The following is a 21,512-nucleotide window of genomic DNA, read 5'->3' on the forward strand; positions in this document are numbered from 1 at the left end:
ATACATACTTGACCTTTTGAAAGTCACTTTTAAGGCAAAAATGCCTTATTTTAGAGTCCTTTTCATTAGAGGTGCCCACTGGGTGAGGACACCCCGGGTTTGGAAGATCCCGTTTGCATAGTACAGTCCCCACAGGTGACAGGTGGGTGCAAGGGTGGTTTGGTTAGGTTCCTTTTTAGAAAGCGGAGAGGAAACTGTCCAGGGCTCTTCTTGTGGGGAGGATGTGGATTCCGTGAAAAAGACACGGAATTGGCTTGATTGGAAAGTGTTAGAGGAAGTATATGGAAAGCAAGACATATTTTATGTATATTGTGTAAATATGTACATATATATGTGTATATATATATATGTATACACACAGTTTTTACACTAAGGAATTTCCAAGCCTTTTTAATTCAAAGAAAAACTGCCATGAAGGAACTACCCTATTAACCTCAAAATGCTAGGACTCTACTAGGGACAACAATCCCTTTAGAAGGGGACTGTAAACTGGGATAACTTCTTTTTGTATCAACCAACTACTCATTGTAAGTGTTTTCTAAAACTTCAGTATTTCTACTGGATAACTTATCAGTGGGTAGTTAAAAAGAAAATTCGTTGTTAACTGTGCGTTTTTTAAGACTGTTTACCACGTGCGAGGGCCCCGTACTTCAAGGGGCCAGGAGTAACCTTGAGTTCCCACTAGGTAGGAAGGTTGATTTACATGTTATCTCATTGAACACTCAGCACTCTGTGTACTGTCATCTCCTTTTGAAATGAGGAAAATGAGTTCAGAGAGGTTTAGGTTACTGCCCTGAGGTCATCCACACAATTTGTAGTAGATCCAAGATTTCTATTCAGGTCTTTGAGTTTCCAAAGCCTTTATTCTCACCACACTGCTGCTACACAGACAGACACATAATTAACAGTTAGTGATCTTGAATTGTTTTCCTAATCTGGAGAAGTTTCCTAGTTTCACAAAGCGGAGAAGAGATACATGTACATCAATAGCTGTAATTGGTGATAGATTATTGATCGGTATCAAGGTATTATTTTAAAAATAAACAGTAAGTAAATTCTTTTTATATAGATTTATTTATTTATTTATTTATTTATTTATTTATTTATTTATTTATGAATGAATGAATGAGAGACACAGGGAGAGAAGCAGAGGCAGAGAGAGAAGCAGGATCCCTGAATGGAGCCTGATGCAGGACTCAATCCCAGGACCTAAGCCAAAGGAGACGCTCAACCACTGAGCCACCCAGGCACCCCAACAGTAAGTAAATACTTATCAAACACCCAGGCCATCCAGAAATTGCACTACTGAGTATCCCAAAGATACAAATGTAGTGATTCGAAGGGGTACCTGTACCCCAATGTTTATAGCAGCAATGTCCACCATAGCCAAACTATGGAAAGAGCCCAGATGTCCATTAGCAGATGAATGGATAAAGAGGATATGGTATACACACACACACACACACACACACACACACACAATGGAGTAATACTCAGCCATCTAAAAAAAAAAAAGAAATTTTGCCATTTGCAACAACATGGATGGAACTAGAGGATATTATGCTAAGTGAAAGAAGTCAATCAGAGAAATACAATTATCATACTATCTCACTTATATGTGGAACTTAAGACACAAAACAGAAGATCATAGGGGAAGAGAGGAAAAAATAAAACAAGATGAAATCAGAGAGGGAGACAAATCATAAGAGACTCTTAATCATAGGAAACAAACTGAGGGATGCTGGAGGGGAAGGGGGTAGGGTAACCGGGTGATGGACATTAAGGAGGGCCAGTGATGTAATGAGCACTGGGTATTATATAAGACTGATGAATCACTGAACTCTACCTCTGAAACTAGTAATACATTATATGTTAATTAATTGAATTTAAATAAAAAGATAAACACTGTAGATGGAGTAGTAGTTACAATGGAGAACTCCAAGTATCTCAAATTTCAATGTGCAAATGAAACACCAGCTTATACTCATTGTAAAACCTCACATTTCAGCATTGGGAGTCATTTTTATGATTGACTTTCTGTTAAAAAGACTTCAGTGTCTCAAAGCTATATTCATTTAACCTTTAAAACAAAAAATTAACAAACCAGTTTCCTTTATAAAAAAAAAAAAGATTGCTTTGAGAAAACCTTTATTGCACACCATTGAATTCATGTTTTGCACACAAAACAAAGATACATGTTGTAAAAATCCCTGAAATTCTAATCAGCAGTATCCAGGGGTGGAGACTTTGTTTCTGTGTCTTTTGAAGGCATATATTTCCCATTTATTTTTACGTTTGAGCAGTATTGTTTTTCAAAATGTTTTTAATGTGAGTTTTCGAACCTCTCCCCCAAAATCACAGTTCCTGATCCTAAAACACTCTTCTGTGAGATTGAATGTGCTGTGAGGGGCACAGTACATCAGAGAGTTTTTGCAAGGCCATGCAAACACTAAAATAATCCCTGTAGAACTGAATATGCCTTTGGTATGCACTTTAATTTTTATACATATGTAGGGTACTCTTTAACTCCGTATTTTAACAGTGAAGGAGAGAAAACTTATACATGAATACTAAAAAACTTGATCCTTTCTGGAACTAAAAGCGGCATCGCGTAACAGTTGCCCTTCAGGACCAAATCTTAGACTGTTTGCTGGTAATAGTTGTCTCTTTCTTACTCTGCCCTTTAAGAGAAGATTTTAAAATACAATGATTACTGATACACAGCAACCACATCCCCCCTCTCTCTCAGAGACGAACCCCAGAGAGTGGTCAAGATCAGGGTTGGTGAATTGTGTGAAGTCAGACCAGGCATTGTTCTCCCCTGATGATACAATCAACCCAGTCAGGATAGCTAGATGCAAGAGGATAGGAGCTGAAGAAGGGGATGGAGAACATATCCTAAAACTATGGCAAAATAAACAAGATATAAGAATCCAATAGCTTCTCTCATCAAAGCTAGTTTAAAAAAAATCCAACATAAAGCTGCAAAAGACATTAAACGTTGCTTTTAAAAGTATAAATAGTTCTTGATCAATTACAGCTATCAGTTGCTCAAAGTAATGGTCTTTAAACATACAACACCTGATCTTAAAATATCCATATAGCTTCCCACTCAGCTATATTGTATATTTCCCTCCAGAGCACAGATTAATCTGATGGCTACTTTTTACAACAGCAGAATATAGATATTGGAGTGTCATCTTCTAATCTGTATTTTCCAGAATTGGGTAGATCTTTGCACTCTGATATAAATGTACGAAGTTCAGTCTCTGGAAAGCCATCTTGTTGGTAATGCTACATGGAAGAATAAGGGGGATAAAAATGCTCTCATGAATAAGTCCCTTGAAAACAGTTTTATTCCAAATTCAATATTTGGCAAGGGAGGGGGATCTTTCTAGGGGGATAGTTCAGTCACTGCCAAGTATTTTCAGGGAGATATTGCCTCTAGAGCCATTCTTCGGTCTAGCTAAGGAAAAGTGGGTCTAGAATTCTGCAGTGTCCTCAGAGGCTCTTTTGTGGGTCTGGTTCAACCCAAAATGAGTCTCAGCTGTCTTTCCAGCTCAGAAATCCAGCTGGAATCCAGCCTGCACATCATTTTGAAGTCTCCCTTTCAGACAGACAGGTGTATTTAAGGGCCTGTATTAGCATCACTTTGGGGGTCTAAGATCTCTAGAACATGCCCTGACCAGAGAGGATCTGCCATCACTTGCCCACCTGACAGGTGCTCTGAGCTCATGGAAAGAGGTAAACAACTAAACAGTGAGTCTCAGACTTGTATCATCAAGACATGTCAACTCATATTACTATTCTTTGAGACCTAAGATATCACCCTTAAATAACATGTAGTTCTCTGCATGCAAAGCTAAAGGCAGTGAATTTTTAGAGCACAGTGGGGAGGGATCTGGACAGGTACTACAACCTTTCCCAGTGGCTTTGGTGACTCTAAGCACACATCTGCCAAGCAAGTACTGAGGACGGTTGGTTCTAAAAATCTAATTCAGTAAAGCTTTTATTTATTTATTTATTCATGAGAGACACAGAGAGAGACACAGGCTGAGGGAGAAGCAGGCTCCACGCAGGGAGCCCTCTAATTCAGTAAAAATGAAGTCATGGTCCTCGCTTCATAAGCAAGGTATTCATAATTATCAACTCATAACCCATCAACTTCTGCCAACCTTCACTTTGTCCCTAGGACCATTTGTATGACATCATGTTTCATCAGCCCTCTCACCCAGAAAGTCCGCAAGTGGAAGTGTCTATGCTAATAGTATACCTAATAGCATAAAGTTATTAGAAACTTAAATATATATGGATATTTACCCTGCCTTTCCATATTTCAAAGGGCTCAAACTGAGTTTTAAAATATCCCATCTAAGTGACAGTTTTTCAAATCATGTTTCTGACATGTATAAAGCATACCCGGCTAGTACATGATATATCAATCCCTTCACTCTTCTAGAGACCAGGCCTCTGGGATGGTCCCAGACAGGGCCTTGCAAAGAGTATGGGTTCAGTCATAGCATGCTCCAAACTAAGAGTTCAATTTTTCTCTATGAAAATTAGATTTAAAAAATAAAATTTTGAAATGCCATATATTTTGTTCACCCGATGCCTACTGATTTTTAGAAGTCTTTTTTTTTTTTTTTTTTTTTTAAGTTTTAAGTAATCTCTACACCCAACATGGGCTTAAATTCATGACCCTAAGATCAAGAGTCGCAGGCTTTCCTGACTGAGTCAGCAAGGCACCCCTGGTCTTTATAATTCTAATAAAATTTTAGAAGTTTGTTTGAAAAATCTTACTTGTTGAGAGACAAAACTCTCAACATTCTACAAATTCTAATTCTTCATTTCTGTGTCTCAGTATCTAAAATTGAAGTCTGGGACGCCTGGATGACTCAGCGGTTGAGCATCTGCCTTGGGCTCAGGTCCTGATCCCATGATCCAGGTTCGAGTCCCACATTGGACTCCCTGCATGGAGCCTGCTTCTCCCTCTGCCTCTGTCTCTGTGTTTCTCATGAATAAATAAATAAAATCTTTAAAAAAAATAAAATTGAAGTCTTTCTTTTCTACCCTGAAAAAATGAACATTCTATCAGTTCTCTTCCCTCTAGGTACCCTATTTTATTGCCATTCTACAAGTTCTGGGAAAATGCTGCTACTTACGGCTCTTTATGAACTTACCTTAATTGTTTCATACGTATCAGTGATCAGTGCGATGAAAAGACTTAAAATCATATATATAAAGAGGCTGATGAATGAGTAGAGATAAATTCTGCTAAACAGCCAGACCAAGTAACTTTTTTGTTGCATTTTTGCAAATGTGGCAAACATATCATCTCCATTTATCAGAGAGAAAAGGCACTCAGAGACCATGTTCAGAGAACGGAACTAGAAAAGGAAAAGAGAAAAAGTTCACTTTTTTCCATGTAGCTTTCCAGTGGAGGTTTTGTTCATGACATCATAAAATAATGGGACCAGATATCTCAAGTTGCTGCTGCAAACTATGTAGTTAATCTCACGTAACTATAAGCATTTGCTGTGTGGTATACACAACCTCTATAACATCTACTATTTTTCCTGGAATGACCAGCTCCTTCTTGAGGCTCCCCTTAATGGGACAGCTTGAATTGAAGCAGAAGGGGCTAGGCTGCACCTTAAGTGCTTTTCTGAGTCAAGTCTTACCGCCCACTTGACCTACATAGAAAGAGATCCTAGAAAAACCTCTGAACCCTTCTAGAAACACTAGAGATACCCAAGTCCTAAGCATGCATGTTCATACTTCTTATTTGAAAGTTCATTCCATTTAGGGTAATGGCATTACAATCAAGACTATAACTCTGTTAACAAAATTTTCAAATATTTCTTCAAGTTTCTCCCTATACTACCTTTTTTAATAAGGTCACACTTCCAAGTCTTGCCTAAATAGCCTACTCTAATATATATTGATGAATCTAGTCTTGACCTCATTGGTGGAAATAACTAACTAACTAACTAACTAACTAACTAACCAAAGACATAATTATCTGATACATTCCAGGAGAGGAGGTGAGGTAGTTGAGTGAATCAATTATTCTCTCAAGTTGGTCACACCTTACCAGTTTATAAACATGGCACCAGATAATACTACCTTCGACATTTTCAGACTGAGTCACAAAATAGAAGGAGTTCATTTTAAAGGGCTAACAAGCCCCTGGCACTAATGTAGGAACTTAATAGTAACAGGAAAAAGTTGTTTATTGGTACCTTATCATGGTACGGCCCCAGCACAATCCATCCACAGAAGCAATAGCCTAAATAAATCATAGCGGCACAGCAACAGAACCTGATGACACTGGGCAGTGCTGCCTGCAGGGTCAGAATAAGGAGCTAGGAAAGGAAGAGAGGCCATTAGAATCCACTTGTTCCTCAGCCAAAGCAGTGCACTAACTCAGAAAGATAGGAATGGCAACAGCGTGGCGATCCGTGGAATCCTTACATTGTACTTCTGAAAGAAGCCGAGGTATCGAATAACTCCAAGCCACACAAGCATGGTGGAAGTCCCAAGAAGTATGCTACAAACATCATAACTTGTTAGACTCTAAAACAGAGCGGGGCAGGGGAGGAAAAGAGATTATTTAACAGAATTCATTTGGGCAAAAAATATTTTGGGGGTTGATATGAATCAGGCACATTGTTCTAGGTGCTGAGAACAAATACGTGAATAAAGAGACAAGATTTCCTTCCCCCATGAAGCTGCATTCTAGTGTATGTGGGGAAAAGTAATAGAAATAAATTAATAAAACCCTCAATACCTCAGCTGATGGTAAGTGTTGAGAAAATCCAGGGAAGGGGAGAAAGAATGGCTATTGGGCTGCATTTTAAATAGGGCTGGTCAGGAAGGTCTCACTAAAAAGGTGATATTTGAACAAAGACCTGAGGGCAGTGAGGGAGCAAGCCAAGCAAAAATCTAGGAGAGGAGTGAGTGTTCCAGGCACAGAGACTAGCTAGTGCAAAGGCCCCACAGTAGGAGGGTGCCTGGCAAGATAGGGAGGCAGGCTGGAGTGAGCAAGCAGGCAGAGTAGAGTCATAGATGTAAGGGGGTAGGTAGTTTAGGGCCTCATGGGTAATTTAACAACTTTGCATTTCAATCTGATAGGCTGGGGAGATTTGAAAGCTCTGAACAGGAGTGATATGATCCCATTTGGGCTGCTATGGTTTAAGAGCAGATTGTCAGAAGAGTGAGAAGGCTGTTGCAATAATATAGATAAGAGCTGATGGTGGCTAGAACCAGCCTGGTCATGGTGAAGGCAAAGAGGCGATTTTTGAAGATAGATTGCTAGGATTTCCTCTTGGATTAGATGGAGGGGAGATGGGATTAGTGAAAGAGAAGAGTCACGGATGCATCTATGGCTTTTGTCTTGAGCTACTGAAAAGAGTTGCCATTAACTGAAATCAGAAACGGAGACTTTATGAAGAAGCAGGTTTGGGCCATAGAGGTGGAAATTTGGGGGGTTCTGTGTTAGGTATGTTAAATTTGAGGAGCCAAGTAGACATCAAATGAAGATGTGGAATCAACAGTAGGATATTTGAGATCAGAGTTCAGGGAAGAATTCTAACCTAGAGATATAGATTTAGAAATCAATGAAATAAAAATCAATGGTAGAGAGCTACTAGTTAAAGCCATGGGACAGGATGAGATCACCCAGATAGTGGTAGGAAAGAGAATATGTGCAAGCACTGCACCTTCAGGCATTGTCACTTCAGTCTGTTGGAGAGGTGGGAAGGAGCCAGCAAAGAGAGTCAGAATACCAGCCTGTGATGTAGGAGGGAAACCGGGTGACAGCCCAGTGAAAAAGTGCATCATCAAAAAGGGAGTGCTCGCAGTGTTAAAATGTGCTGATAGGTCAAGATGAGGATAAATAATGGATTATTTAACTTAGCAGCACTGGTGGTCATTGGAAGGAACATTTTTCTGCAGAGTGGCAGGGCAGCCTGACTGGAACAGATATTATAGAGAATGGGAGGAGCAGAATTAGAAACAAGATTAACAACTCTTTTGAGGTCTTTTGCTATATAAAGGGGAGCCAAAAAAATAGGGAAGTAGCTAGATGGAAACTAGGTTGAGATTTTTGTCTCTTAAAAAGAAGAAAGAACATGCTAATGGGAAGGGTGCTGTAGAGAACCGATGCTGGTAGGTAGATAAATGAAGTGGGAGGTAGTGGAATTTCTATTTTTTTCTTGTTTTTTTGTGAAATAGAAAGAAGGTCATCAGTGGACAGTGAGGATGGGGCAGGGGTTTTAGAGTTTTCGGAAAAGAAAAAAATATGAAAAATATAAATTTGAATAAGGTTAGTTTGAACAATATAGGGTTGTGGGTTTTTGTTTTTTTCATTTGATTTTTGCTTTGGAGGTACAACTGATTTCTAGGCTAAGTTAATCCTAATTTAAAATGGAAAACCAAAAATAAAAAATAAATAAAATTAAAATAAAATAATAAAATAAAATAAAAAATAAAATAAAATAAAATAAAATAAAATAAAATAAAATAAAATAAAATAAAATGGAAAACCTTGGGGGGGCACCTGGGTGGCTCAGTTGGTTAAATATCTGCCTTTGGCCCAGGTCATGATCTCAGGGTCCTGGAATCAAGTCCTGCATCTGGCTCCTTGCTCAATAGGGAGTCTGCTTCTCACTCTACCCTCCCTTCTCTCTCTTTCATGAATGAATGAATGAATGAATAAACTCTTTAAAAAATGGAAAACCTTATAGCCTATCAATGGGCAAAGTAAGAAAAGGGCAGCAACTGCAAGCACTCAAATAGTAGTAGGTGGGTTTCACTTTCACTCCCAGTCCTACTTTTTTTGTTGTTGTTGAAGATTCTAGCATTTCTTGTGAAACCTTAGTTTCCATGGGGTAAGAATTCACTGGCCCACTCCCAGAGCTCAGATTCAGTCAGTCTAACACGGAGCATTTTTACCAGATCCCCAAATGATTCTGACACGGAGGCTTGTGTGCCTAAAGAATCATGAAGAGATTTCCTGACAAGATTTAAGAGACTGCTACTGATTTGAAGTTTACTCAACATAACGTTTGAAAGAAACCATTTACTCTGCAAATTCTCACATTCTGGAAAAATATTAGTGCAAATCTGATACTAATCATGGTATAAATGGAAAAAATTTACCTTAGCTTGAATTTCCATTTTCAGAATTGATCCAATAATTGTCAACATGTCACTAATAATAATCATAATGTACCATCCATTGACAAATTCCATTCGATCAGAAACAGAAACTTCCTTCTTATAATGGAGGAGGAAAAAATTGACAAATTCCTTTAGAGAAAAGAGGGGAGGCACAGTGAATTTCTCTGTCAATCACAGTGGCCGAAGCATTTCTAGAGGGCGAGAAGCCCTACCTGTTGAAGCTGAAGTCCTCTAATTACAGATCGAAGGCACAGGGTTAGTGAAGCCAAGCATGTCAGAATAACAAAGGCATCAAAGATCATCATGTAGTGAGTGTTCTTCTGAACTGGAAGGAAAGAGCATTACCTGCTTATGCAGCGGAACATCAATATGGTGACCTCTACTTCTTTTATTTTCTTTCATTTATTTTAACTGCTGCATTACATACCACAATACAGATATTTAACATTTACAAGGACACTCAGATTGTAATCTGTTTTTTCTGCTACAACAATTTTCCAAATCCTCTCTATGCACAGGTGCACATGATTCTTTAGGCAAATGAATATATAAAGGTGGAATTGTTGGGGTAAGGCATATACATAATTCTGAAAAGAAATTCTAAGAAATTGTCCTCTGAAAAGATCGTACCAGTGTACACACTGACACATAACTCCACATCTTCTCCACTGTTGGAAATTAACAATCTTTTATTTTTGGCAATCAAAAGACTAAATCCTATTCCCAATGATTTGAAATGCCATCCGTATCAGCTGCCAAATTACTGTATGTATTCAAGTACCATATTTTACCCTTTTGATGTTTTTGTGTGTTTTAATGCCTAAGACAAATAACTCTCATTGCTCTTTTCTGGAATTTTTGTTGGATGTTCTTGCTTAGTTTTTCATATATTCTTTAGGATCAGATGTTAAATTCCAATAAAAATCCTACTGGTAATTTTTTTGGGGGGACTCATGTTAAATGTATAAATTAGGGGAGAATTGGCATATACATAATGTAGAATCTCTTGTTCAAAAAATATGATGAGCCATTCCACTGATTCAGGCCTTTCTGCATCCTTTAGAAACATTTTCAAATTTTATCGGAACCCTTCACTTTGCTTTTTGGAATAATTTAGATAGTTCAGACATTCTTTCTGCAAAAACAACTGGTAAGTGTTCCCCATGAGTATTTAAAGAAAGTTAAAACTCCTTCTTTTAGGGGCACCTGGGTGGCCCAGTTGGTTAAGCATCTGCCTTCAGCTTAGGTCCTGATCCTGGGATTGAGCCCCCTATCTCTGCTCAGTGGAGAGCCAGCCTCTCCCTCTACCTGCCACTCCCCCTGCTTATGCTCCCTCTCCCTCTGTCAAATAAATAAAATCTTGTCTTAAAAATTCCTTCTTTTAAAAACTACTACAACCATCAATAATAGATCTTTAATTATCAGCCTATGGTATTTTGTTCTTAATACAGTTAGCCTTCCTGCACATTTTACTAAAATATACTATCTGGGTGTAAAATATTTATTAAGAGCCCACTGTGTGTCAGGTATTTTCATAGATGTTGAGAATACTCAGTCTATAGCTGAATGCATACCAAGTGGTGACCAAGATAGAACCCCGACTTTGTGGAACTTCTATTCTATTGCAGTGCGACATGCAGGGAGGTAAACAAGTAAATGAACACAATGCTTTCAGACAGGAGTAAGTGATATGAAGAAAATAAAGCATAATAACTAACAGGTATTGCTATGCCACACATAGTCCTAAGCACTTTATATGTATTGATGCATTTGATCCTCACAACAACGCCAATAAAGGGGTGTGTGTGGTTATCCCCCACTTGGCAGGTGAGAAAATGATGCACAAAGAGGTCAAAGAAACTTGCCCAAGGTTCCATAGCCAGTAAGTGGCAGAGTCAGGATTCAACCCTTTGCAGTCTGTCTCCAGCATCTGTCACTCTGTATTAGTGGTTCTTGGCATCCCTTGGGAACTGTTGGAAATGCACACTCTCTAGCCCGACCCTAGATCCACTGAATCAGAAACCACATTTTCACAAGCTCTCTCGAATGACACTGAAGTTCAAGAACCACTGGTGTAAGTGAGAGAGGCTGGTGTAGGGGAATGGGGAGAAGAGGCTCATTTAGAAGGCACTGTAAGCTGCAGCCGGTCTCAGATGAGACCTGAGTGACAAGGCGGAGCCACCCACGTAGAGATTCCTGAGAATTTCAAGCACAAAGTGCTAGCCACCATGATTAGAGCCAGGTGAAGAAGGTGAGCAGAGGTCTCCGCTGTCATGTGCTGTGCTACAGAGCTTGTCTTTGTTTGACAAGGTAGACTGATAAAAAGATAAGCACTTAAGACTATAGTTCTATAGTTCAAAACTCTATAATGAAGCATTCCATTAATATTGGCCAAAGGGCATATAATTGTTACCAAAATGTCTATATCTACTTTAGAAAAACTTAAAAACTAAGAAACATTTGAGAGAAAGCCTGAGTGCCAGGTACCTTCATATGCTCTCATTTTCTCTATTCTAAAGTTTGTGGAGGAGTATTGCAATGGTTACAGATGATATAACAGGCTTGTCTTTCAAATAAACAATTTTATAGTTGAAGTGAAATTTGTGATTCAAGAGCCTCATATATTTGAAGTTACCTAATAGTGAAAAAAAAAAAAAAACACCAGAATGAAGAAGTTTAATTTCATTTCTCCTTACTATCTCATTACCACTTCTGAACTTTGTGAATCCACGAACAGGAAGCCGTAAGGCAATGATTTTCTAAGTACTGCATGGAAAAGGATGACCTGCACAATCCTAGGTCCCACCCCAGACCTGTGGACTGCCTTGCCTTGATTCTTCTGCTCACTAGAATCCAAGAACCCCTGACGTAGTCCAGTATAACATAACAAAGGAGCTAGAAAATGAGACAGATACATTCTTTTCCAGTCAATTTTCTCCAGTTCAGCCCCAAAATTCTCAATGGTACTTAGACTATAGCTGAATGCATGTCCATATCCATATTTCCAAGAATGGGCACTTTCCTCATTCCTAAATATAAATATAATGTGCGGGATGCTTCAAGGTGAGCCTGACTTCTCCCTGGCTGTAATGACTACTGGCACCAAGATTTACTTCTAAGCCTTAGGTTCTTAGTTTGTGTAAATAGGGATGCTGCTTATCTCGAGGAAATTTTAAAAGTATTAAAATGTAGGGGGAAGTTCTTATGCAGTAAGCGCTCAATAAATATTACTTTGGGCATATGTGATTTTTTTTTCCTGGGGGGTCATGTGCACTTTTTGGTAAGAACTGGGCCAGTGAGGGCACATGTAGAGGTCAGTAAAAGTCATTTCAATTACTAATAACTTACGAATTGCCTGGAACACCAGATCCCTACAATGAGTTGATCTATTTGCAGAGAATTAGGAACTTGAGAATGCTCTAATTCTTTCATTTGTTGCTCCACATATCCCAGTAATTTAATAGCTCTTTTATTTAGTAACCATTTTCAAAACTAGTAAAATTCACCACTTACTTGATCCCGATACATGCCAGTCTTTACATTCTCTGATGGAAATATCATTATCTAAACTTATCTTAATTCTTCCACTATGGGCCTTATTGTCAAATGTTATCTGTGAAGAACAGGAAAAGTGTCAAAAACACAGCTATAGTTTTTAAAGTCAAGACGTCTCTATATATTAATTAAGAAACAAATCTTTTAAGGTGAATGGATACCCACACAGATTCTCATCTCAGACTCTCATCCCTGAGCTGATGCTAACTCTGTTCAACTTGGGAAATGCCCTTTATTTCTCTGTGAAATGAGAAAGTTGAACAAGATCTTCGGTTGAGATCTTTTAGTCTCTAATATCCTATATTTCTAGGACAGTATTCCAGCCCTGGACAACTCATAAAACAAGAGATCTCTCTCCTCTTTACCTCTAGATGTCCTCTTGGTATGAACAAGAGCTGATACAAGTATGCTTTTCCCCACCACCCAGGGACTCGGCTGGCGATAATTCGTCAGTGCTGTTATAATTCTTACTAAGACAGAAGTTCATTATCTCAGGCTTGGAACATTTCAGATGGAGGTTTTCATTCTGGACCCAGATTTCTTTCTTTCTTTTTTTTTTTTTTTTTTTTTTTAAGATTTTACTTATTTATTCATGAGAGACACAGAGAGAGAGAGAAGCAGAGACACAGGTAGAGGGAGAAGCAGGCTCCATGCAGGAAGCCGGACCCGGGTCTCGATCCCGGGACCCCAGGATCACGCCCTGGGCCGAAGGTGGTGCTAAACCACTGAGCCACCCAGGGATTCCCTGGACCTAGATTTCTTAGTCACTCTAGTACCATATATAAAAAAGGATGTGGTGCCAGGGAGTCAACAGCTGTGTCTTGCTTCAAGGATCACCACTTCAGGACATCAGGCACCCAGCAGGACAAAGCCACACCAGAACAACTTTCATATTCCTACTGTCTCCCCCTTCTAGCTCTCTCCACTTTCCCCTTATCGGGATAGGGAAAGCAAGGAGATAAGTTTTGGTTTTGTTCAGCTTGTTTTTAGTGCCTCCTCTCTCAAGTCCTAAAGGAAAAACATCCTTTCAAAAGTCTGCCATTTAGGGGTACCTGGGGGGCTCAGGCAGTTAAGCAGTTAAGCATCTGCCTTTAGCTCAGGTCATGTCCCCGGGGTCCAGGGACTGAGCCCCTGCTGGGCTCCCTGCTCAACAGAGAGCCTGCTTCTACCTCTCCCTCGGCTGTTCCCCCACTTGTGCTCTCTCTCTCAAAAAAAAACCAAAAAAGTCTGCCATTTAAATGAGTTTTACTGAAGCTTCTTCATGTGGGGTAACCAGACATGCCTGCAGATATAAATTTTCAAATAAATTTGGTGAGTCTGATCACTCCGTTTCTCATGTTGGACTGTAAGCATCTTTCCTTGACAAGCAACTTAAAGTGTTGTCAGTGTCGCATACCTCCACAGCTGCTGGAGGACCCAGCCCATGGCCTCACAAAGGAAAGATGCTTCATATTATTTGAATGAGTCAGAAATCTTTGCCAAGGAGAACCCATACTTTTCCCCACACAGTCTCTGGGCTTTACAAATAGTAGGTGCTCACTAAATATCTGCTGAGTAAATACACTTTGGCTCAATGTCAATCACATCTCAGGAGGGCTCCAAAGAAGTTCAATTCTTTAAACAAAGAAGAAAAAATAATGGATGGGATTAAGAACAGATTAGATAGCACAGAAAAAAGCAAGACTTAACTCTATGTTGTCTAGAGAAAGAAACCCACTTTAAACATAAGACACAAATACCTTAATATCAAAAGAGTGGGGAACACTACTTAAAAGAAAGCTGGGGTAGTTATATTAAAGTCAAACAAAGTAGATTTTAGAGCAAAGAATATTCCTGGCATAAAAAGTACCATTTCATAATGATGTAAGAGTTAGTTCCTCAAACGAACACAAGAATCCTAGATGTTTATATACCTAATAGTTTCAAAATACATGATGCAAGAATATGTTAAACCGCTATGAATGAATGTTAATGCATTATTTTTACATGATGAATCCAAATTACAGGCACACCCAGGAAAGTTTCATAAATAGCTGTTATATACCAGGTACTAAGGGAGGTCCTTTATATATTTCATATATATGAAGTATATTAGATAGGTAGACAAATAACAGATAGATGTCTTCACAACTTTGTTAGGTAGGTGGGCATTAATTCTGTTTTAACAAATGAGAAAACTGGAACTCAAACCAATTAAGTAATTTGCCTAAAGTTATAAGCTACTAACTGGTGAACGAGATTAAAATCTAGGCTTGCCTGATTCCAAAGCCCCTGCATTTTAAATCAGCATATAGTGCCCCAGTTCATGTTTACTTATAACCATAAAGTTATAACCATAAAGTTATAAGTAAACATGAACTATTATTAAACCACCCTCTAGGGCATCAGTTCTACTATAGTTCTGTGAGACACAACACTAAATCCACAATGCACAGGCATAGCTTGGGTTGAATCTGCAATAACAGGAAAAACAGAACAGCTGCATGCAGCTAACAGGCCAGGTTGCTCTCATCACTGTACTGAGTCATGGGAAGGGGCCTACATTTTACAAATGTTTCATTTATTCATCCCACAAGTATTTGAGTCATCTACTATGTGCTTTGAGGGATGCAGAGATTAGTAAAATGATTCCTGCCTTCCAGGAGCTTTCAATCTAGTAGAGTTGATGATAAAAGCCTAGAAATGCACAAAACAAAAGAGAAGGTGGGTGAGCCTACATAAAATATAAAAACAAAACCAAAGGGGGATCCCTGGGTGGCTCAGTGGTTTGGCGTCTGCCTTTGGCCCAGGGCGCGATCCCGGAGTCCCGGAAGCGAGTCCCACATTGGGCTCTCGGCATGGAGCCTGCTTCTCCCTCCTCCTGTGTCTCTGCCTCTCTCTCTCTCTCTCTTTCTCATAAATAAATAAATAAATCTTAAAAAAAATATATATATAAAAATAAAACCCTGAAGTTCAGAGCATAGTATGTGTTCCTATCTGAAGCATCACAAAAAGAATCCACAAAGAGGAGATCAGTTGAACTGAGCCTTGAGAATGATAAAACTTCTGAAAGGTGACTCTCAGTTTGAGAGTGGTACAGGGGGTGGTAAGGGAGAGGAGGGACAAGAGAGAAGACTGTGGACAGTGGCTCACTTTTTTTAAAAATCAAGTAATATTGAAAACTCATAACTTCTTGACTAATATTAGGATCAAAATTTGTAGCCTAATACAAAATAGTCTTATAGTATTAGTGTTTTTTCCTGTTAAATGATATGAATAATTATTAATTATACTATATTCTGAAACTTTTTTAACCTCAACCTCTGAAAACTCGATTTCTCATAGCCAATTAGTTGAATATCATGAACGTAGCTCTGGTACGAAGTACTGCCGAAGCAACAGCAATCTGGACCGTATGAAGGCAAGTTGTATCAAATGCAGTTCCACATATGCCCCACTCAGCATTGGATTACTGACCCTGAGCCTAATGAGGTGATCAACTCACAAGAGAGGCATCCTGTGCTCTCTAGAGAGCATTAATAGCTCCACGTGCCACTGGAATATAGAGAACAAAGATGCGACAGCGTGTGCTGAAGGGGGAGGAGCCAGAGCATCCAGACACAGCCCACGGAAGGTACTGCAAACAATAACCCACAGGCCGCACACCCCTGCAGTGAGGAGCCTCAGCAGCAAGAACTCTTGGCAATGACCGTAAGCCGACAGCCACAGACTGGTAAGGGCCAACTATAGAGAACCCAGAAGCCTCTGCTCCTTTATATTTGAACACCTCCCCTGTGCCAGGCACCGAACAAGGCATAGGCCCTGCCCTCCCAGAACCTACACTGAGGTACAGAGGATAATTAAGAAGTAAACGAGGTACCATCACGAAATAAAGGCAGCTATACCAACGCTTCCTCTCTGCACACTCAAGTGCAGACATCCCATACATTTGACCATGCTTTAATACAGGTAGATGAAGCGTGTAACTAAGTCAAACAATTTTTCTTCAAAAATTCAGGGACTGGAACCAAATTCAGCCCAGCCCACACTTACAGTGAGAGTAAAGTCATAACAGTCAGGGAGCTCGTGATGCCGAATGGTCTGCAGATTAATGGCCTTCAGCTTAAACTGCAGGTCCACCGTGAGGAGTCTAGGGGACAGGGGAGGCTTTAGTGCAGCGGAAACCTATGCGCACAGACACAGAGGTTGCCCTCCCACCTGCCTCCCTCACCTGTGAAAGTCCAGCGTTAAGTTGAGTTTATTTTCTTCCAGTGTTCCGACGTGGAAAGGCTCAGCTGGCTCTACAGAGAAACACTCTGCCATGGAAAGGAGCACAATGTCACGCACAGAGCCTAAAATAAAGAAGTGACCTGCATCTTGAAAGGATAGAGCATTTAAGACTAGATATTCCGATTCTACTATTCTTCTGAATTCAGATTTAAAAGCTAAACGTCAGTACCACTTGGTTACAATGAGTTGTTTCTTTTTTAAATTTTAATTCGGGGGCACCTGGGTGGCTCAGCTCTTGAGCATCTGCCTTTGGCTCAGGGCGTGATCCCAGGGTTCGGGATCGAGTCTCACGTTGGGCTCCCTGCATGGAGCCTGCTTCCCCCTCTGCCTATGTCCCTGCCTCTCTCCCTCTGTTGCTCATGAATGAATAAATAAAATCTTTTTAAAAAATTTTAAAAAGGCTCTTAGAAGCAATTTGGGTGAAGAATTCTGAGTTGCTTCTTTTAAAAAAGAAAAAAATAAAAATAAATTTTAATTTGATTAGCCAACATCTAATACATCATTAGTTTCAGATGTAGAGTTCAGTAATTCATCCATTGGGTGTAACACTCAGGGCTCATCTCAACACATGCCCTCCTTAATGCCCATCCCCCTGTCACCCCACCCCCACCCCATCCCCCACCCACCTCCCTCCAGCGACACTCAGTTTCTTTCCCAGAGTGAAGAGTCTCTGATGGTTTGTCTTCCTCTCATTTCTTCCCAGTTTTCCCTCCTTTCCCCATGGTCCTCTGCACTGTTTCTTATATTCAAACATATGAGTGAAACCATGTAATTGTCTTTCTCTGACTGAATGAGTCATTTATTTTTAAGACACAAGTGGCTACAGCATTTCTGGAGTGGGTAAGGGGTAGGAGACCTGAACTCTCACATTAGTCTTCTATAGAATGCTATCTTCCTCCCTGCCTCTGTGAGCCTAAACTTTGAGTCCCTTCTCTCTTTTTTGTATCCTAAGCATAAACGTGAAGCACTTGTAGTACCTAAGATAAAATTTTCTGAATTTAAGGGACCTATTTTTTTAAATATTATTTCTCCTTAAGCACTTAAAAAAAAGGAAGACAGTATTTTAGAAGATTTCACTAATTTGTACTGTAACCCTTTACTATCCTCCTCCAAAGAATGTCCCAGCGACTATTGTGAAAAGCATTTGAACATTTAACTTTTAACTTAAAGACTTAAGCTAATTTAATCTCAGGGTTGTGAGTTTAAAAGCCCTGCACTGGGCTCCACTCTGGGTATGGAACCTACTTAAAAAAAATAAATAAATAAATAAATTTTATATATATATATATATATATAAAATAAGCCATTCTATTCTAAGTCCTGGTTCTGGTTCCTTCTCGAACCAACCATCAGAGATACTAAGTAGTTGGGACACCTGGTGGCTCAGCGGTTGAGCGCCTGCCTTCGGCCCAGGGCATGATCCTGGAGTCCCAGGATGGAGTCCTACATCAGGCTCCCTTGCATGGAGCCTGCTTCTCCTTCTGCCTATGTCACTGCCTCTCTCTCTCTGTCTCTCATGAGTGAATAAATGAAATCTTAAAAAATAAACAAATAAATGATTAAAAAAAGATTTTAAGTAGAGATGAGCAGTTGAGGGGAGGGAGTTTTATATGCATGACGAATTTGCAGGTACAATGTTTTGTAAGGTAAGTGTACTTAACTGGCTTATCCAGTGCAAGAGGCAGTGGAACACAGAGGCTAAGAATATAGTGCCTAAGAGCACAGATAGCCTGGGTCAAATTTCAGCACCACCTCTCACTAGCTCCATCTGGACCATATCACTTAACTCTGAGCCATACTTTACTCTTCTATAAAATGAGGATAATAACATATTTTGCCTTATTGGTTTGTTCTTGTTGCTTTTTAAAATCATAAGTCACAGTACCCAACACATAATAAATCCTACATAGTTTCTTGCTATGACCTAATAGCACTGACCACATGAACATTTTCAGAGATGAAATTGCTGATTTCAAGTGTGAATCAAGGAGTTAAAAAATAGAAGCTCTAGTCTTTTGAAGAACATCACCAGTTTCAATCTCTGGATCAATGTCGAAGGTATCATTTCCAGGACAGATGTTTCCCTGCTTGTAGAAGTGCTGACAGATTGCCATAGCAGACTGTTCCGTCCCCTTGTTCTCATAAGCATGATTCCCAACCGAGGTATTGCGTAGAAGCAAGTACTTCAACGGAAAAGAGAAACAAAATGGGATGGGAACACCAGCCAGACAGAAATGAAGCCACGATTTTACTCACCCCTCCTGTGAAATGGGCAGGTTCCAACCTGCGTCCTAGGTGGAGACATTCACATTCACAGTGATACACAGAGCACAGGACATGATCATGGGCACCAGGACAGCAGCCAGCCAAGAGTACTTCCAAACTAGAGTTCTGGGCTTGGGTCTCATTTTTATGAGCGTGGGCAAGTCACAAGTTTTCTGAACCTCTGGTCTCTTGTCTACAAAATTAAAGGCTTACAGCACATCGTCTCTGTGGATCTTTCCTTCTTTAAAGAACTATGTTTAGGAACTGATTTTTACGTTCAGTGTGAATACGAACTTTATCTCTGAACTATTTCTTGTAAGGTCAGGGTTCTGCTTTGCTGCTGTAATATAGGAAAGGGCAAGTATAGGAAGCTAACATGCAAAATAACTCCCCCCAAAAACCTGTTTCTTCTTTATCCTTGCAAGAACACAGTTTAGTCACTTCCACAGCAATATTCCCTTGTCCCAGGGAGTCCTCTAAATAAAATAAAATGTGATTTTACAAATGAGGATCTTATGGTACTTAGGAATAATCATCAACCTAAAACTCTGAATGGATTTCTGTAGAAAAAAAGTGTTTCATGGCTTACCATGAACAATGCTGTTTGGCACAATTAGTGATACAAAGATAAGTATCCATCTTTTGGAATTAACAATTTAATGGGATGGATACAGAGATAAATAATCCTATGAAACAATGCATGTGAAACATGCTAAATTAAATGAAATAAATCATTTATAATCTGAGCCTTATGGGATAGATGCTGAGCTAGGCCTCATCCAGCCCACCAAGAGCAGCATTTTATCACATCTGAGGCATGGTTCTCATTTAACGTAGCCTGCCCATGTGTTTGATGCAGCCTAGTGCTTTCCCAGGATACTTTTCCACTTGACTTCTGGGACACAGTATCAGTCTCCTCTGCTGAATCCTGCTCCCGCCAAACTCTACGTCTCAGAATGCCCTTGGATTTGATCCTCGACTTCTTCATCCACATTCTCTCCATAAGTGATCTCAATCAGTCCCGTGTTGAAACATTATCTGTATGCTGATGGCTTCCAAATTTACATCTCCTGACCTTTCCACTGAATTCCACTGGGTAGCACTCTGCCTGCAGGACACCTCTGGTGTCTAAGAGATATCTCAAACATAAATGTGTCAACAGAAAAACTAGCTCCTTCCATGAAAATGCCCTTTTTAATCAGTGACTCCATAAGCCTCTCCGCTTTGCAGGCTAAAGCTTAGGAATGATGATCCTTTAGCCTCTTTCTCTCATACTCCACTTCTGGTCCATCAGAAAATTGTGCATTACTTTCAAATTATACCCCAAATCTGCCTCTCATCACCTTCACTGCTCTCACCCTTGTCCACACCCCCTCATCTCTCACCCTGACAAGCTGAATCTCTTCAGTGGTCTTCCTGCCTGCCATCTGCCTTTCACCACAGTCTAGTCTCCATATGGAACTCATGAGACTGTTACAGAAATAAGTGAAATTAATGCATGTAATGCCCTTAGGATAGCGATACCCAAAACACAAAACTGTTCTATGCTCTGTTCATGCTACCCCTTCTCCCTGGAGGGCTCCTCCCTGAGATGGCTACAGCATACCTCCCCACACTCTGGTCTGCCCTGTCCACCTGTCATTTACCAGAGAGTCCTCTCCTGACCACCTCCATTCATTTACTCTGCCTGCTTTTTTTTTTTAATATAGTATACTTATAACCAACTGACAAATAATATCCTTGTTTATTATCTTATATACTGCTTATCTCTCCCTATTAAAATATGATTTCCTCGACTTGTCTATTTGGTCACTAGTACCCATGCACCAAAAACAGTATCTGAGGGGTCTCTGGGTGGCTCAGGTGGCTGAGTATCTGACTCTTGATTTCAGCTCAGGTCATAATCTCTGGATTTGGGGATTGAACCCCATGTTGGGGCTCACCAGAGTCTGCTTGTCTCCTCCCTCTGCCCTCCCTCCGCTCACACAAACACACACACACTCTCTCAAATAAATAAATCTTTAAAAAACAAAACCCAATATCTGATACACAACAGATACTAAACATTTGGAGAATAAATACTAGCCTTTGCTAATGTATATTGAAGTCTCTCCCCTACTGAAAGCCCTCCCATGGCTTCCAGTCTCTTTCAGAATAAATTTCAAAGCTTCTTTCCAGGGCCTAAAAAGCCCTGAGAGACCAGACCTAGCCCAGCCATACTCACCTCCTTTGTTCTTCCT

The 21,512-nt window shown here is 39.9% G+C and overlaps 1 protein-coding gene across 12 annotated transcripts in view; it reads right to left on the reverse strand.

The window, feature by feature from the left end:
* Positions 1-2,131: 2,131 nt before the first annotated feature.
* MCOLN3 (mucolipin TRP cation channel 3) overlaps positions 2,132-21,512 on the reverse strand; it is a 45,369-nt gene continuing 25,988 nt past the window's right edge. For 10 of the 12 annotated variants that reach the window (XM_077905261.1, XM_077905266.1, XM_077905265.1 and 7 more), the window contains 10 exons: positions 19,037-19,190; positions 16,949-17,033; positions 16,771-16,867; positions 12,697-12,796; positions 9,396-9,508; positions 9,163-9,312; positions 6,475-6,576; positions 6,243-6,365; positions 5,181-5,387; positions 2,132-3,294 (listed from right to left, as the gene is read on the reverse strand). In XM_077905261.1, the coding sequence (XP_077761387.1) occupies positions 3,160-3,294; positions 5,181-5,387; positions 6,243-6,365; positions 6,475-6,576; positions 9,163-9,312; positions 9,396-9,508; positions 12,697-12,796; positions 16,771-16,867; positions 16,949-17,033; positions 19,037-19,190 (1,266 nt within the window). In that variant the 3' untranslated portion in view covers positions 2,132-3,159. The remainder of the gene's footprint in view (positions 3,295-5,180; positions 5,388-6,242; positions 6,366-6,474; positions 6,577-9,162; positions 9,313-9,395; positions 9,509-12,696; positions 12,797-16,770; positions 16,868-16,948; positions 17,034-19,036; positions 19,191-21,512) is intronic. The other 2 variants (XM_077905268.1, XM_077905273.1) reach the window with 2 other exon arrangements.

The sequence above is a fragment of the Canis aureus genome, chromosome 8, assembly GCF_053574225.1.
Source record: "Canis aureus isolate CA01 chromosome 8, VMU_Caureus_v.1.0, whole genome shotgun sequence".
Taxonomy (NCBI): Eukaryota; Metazoa; Chordata; class Mammalia; order Carnivora; family Canidae; genus Canis; species Canis aureus.